At 36.5% G+C, this 2,074-nt stretch overlaps 1 protein-coding gene across 1 annotated transcript; it reads right to left on the bottom strand.

Moving 5' to 3' along the window:
• Window positions 1-797: 797 nt before the first annotated feature.
• On the bottom strand, window positions 798-1,727 carry LOC142150453 (olfactory receptor 11L1-like). The gene has a single exon (XM_075205646.1). It carries the CDS (start codon window positions 1,725-1,727, stop codon window positions 798-800), a length of 930 nt encoding a protein of 309 aa, XP_075061747.1.
• Between the last annotated feature and the right edge of the window lie 347 nt (window positions 1,728-2,074).

The following is a 2,074-nucleotide window of genomic DNA, read 5'->3' as shown; positions in this document are numbered from 1 at the left end:
TACACATTTTATTATTATTATTATTATTATCGTTTATTTTTGAGGTGCCACAAAATGTCCGCAGCGCCGTACATAAAGATTTACCTTTTAGATGTACATTTTACAATATTTACCTTCAGATCTGTGCTCTTCATCTGTCATAACCGTTGGGTAAAAAGATCATGACTCGGTGAACTCTACGGAGATCCTGATCATGAGTACATAAACACTACAGCATTGGAACGACATTGTTCCATTACTGAACAAGATTTTCAAGTCAGTTTGAAAATCTCGATCAACGATTTCAGGTGCTTCAAGATGACAATCGGTCACGGTTTCAGTGTACACACTAATGTGATATCGGACTGAACGGTCATTTATTGTCCGATTAACCCAATAATTGGCTGAAAAAACTGTAGTGTGCACCTAGCCTTACACCTTACAGCAGTGGTTCCCAAACTGTGTGCCTAGGCTCCCAGGGGTGCCTCGGCGATCTCACAGTGGTGCCTCGGCCAGGGCAAGCAAGGCGGGGGCTACTTGGTAATTATTTTGACTTAGGGGTGCCTTGAAAAAATTATGGAGACCCTAAGGGTGCCTTGAACTGAAAAAGTTTGGAATCCACTGCCTTGCAGAGACTAATAAATGTTGTATAAGAAAAATATGGCCGCATTTCTTAATTTTAAAATATGTATTTAAATAACAGGAAACATATTTTAATCCTAAATTTGATCAAGTCCGATGCCATATCTATGTTTAATATCAAAGTGTGTGATATTACCAATACTAGGTGCAAAAATTTGCAAAAATTAACAATACACTTAAATATTTGCATTCAATTTATGTTTACATTTTTTAAATGCTTCCTTAATGTCTTTATTCCTCAATGTGTATATAATTGGGTTCAGCAATGGTGTCACAACAGTGTAAAAGAGAGAAAGGACCTTGTTTACACCTAACAATTGTCCTGTGGGTGGAACAATGTAAACAGAAATCAATGCTCCATAAAATATGGACACCACAGTCAGGTGGGAGCTGCAGGTGGAGAAGGCTTTCTGCCTCCCGGTTATGGACGGGATCCTTGAGATAGTGAATACAATATATACATATGATATCACAATTATTATAAATGGGCAAATGATTACTGAAAAACAAATGATGACAGTCTGAACGTGAACTATGGAAGCATCTGAACAAGCAAGATTTAACAGAGGAGTAAAATCACAGAAGAAATGATCAATAACATTTGCTCCACAGAACGTTAAATTGCACATGGCGACGGCATTGGTCAAAGTCATGAAAAAACTCAGCAGCCAAGTAAAAGTTATTGATTTCACACAAAACATGTCATTCACTGTTACGCTATAATGCAATGGTTTGCAGATGGCCAAGTACCGGTCGTAAGACATTACTGTCAGAATAAGACACTCCAAAGCTTCTGCGTTGGCAAAGAAGAAAAACTGAGCAATGCAACTCTTCAAAGAGATTGCGTTTCCTTCATACAGTACAATAGGGAACATGTTAGGAAGAATATCTGTAGTCAGTAAGATATCAAACAAAGACACTTGTGTAATGAAGATGTACATAGGCAAATGCAGGCTTTTGCTTAATAAAACCAAAGTAATGATAAGTACATTTCCAGAGATAGTCAGACAGTAAATAATAAGCAAGAACAAGAAGAGAACAATTTTGAAATGATGAAGACCTGGAAATCCAATAAGTACAATGAAGGTGATATTATTTTCTTGCATCTTCTGGAGATAAAACAACAAGAAAAACTATATAAAAGGTATAAATGCCTTACACTAAAAGCTGAGCATAGAATCCAAATTTTTTACTTTACGTACATAGCTTCAAATCATTTAGCCCTGAGCTCTCTATATCCAGCTGACATTGAAAACATACAACGTTATAAGCTTTACAATTGACATACCATACCATATAACCAGAGTAGGGATTAAAAGTAATAAAAATGCTAATATTAGTGAAGAATTAGTAGAAGTTCAAGAACAAGGAGAGCTATAAAGAGTTCTGCGGATGTCATAGAGGAGATAACAAGAGGTAATAGATATTGAAATGACTATAGGGTGTGGCTGGG

The sequence above is a fragment of the Mixophyes fleayi genome, chromosome 4 (genome assembly GCF_038048845.1).
Source record: "Mixophyes fleayi isolate aMixFle1 chromosome 4, aMixFle1.hap1, whole genome shotgun sequence".
Classification (NCBI taxonomy): Eukaryota; Metazoa; Chordata; class Amphibia; order Anura; family Limnodynastidae; genus Mixophyes; species Mixophyes fleayi.
The sequence above is the reverse complement of the archived record's forward strand: the minus strand, read 5'-3'. Positions and strand labels throughout refer to the sequence as shown.

What these genes read in the sequence shown, in the direction of transcription:
- LOC142150453 (XM_075205646.1), bottom strand. Translation starts at nt 1,727, where the DNA reads ATGCAAGAAAATAATATCACCTTCATTGTACTTATTGGATTTCCAGGT.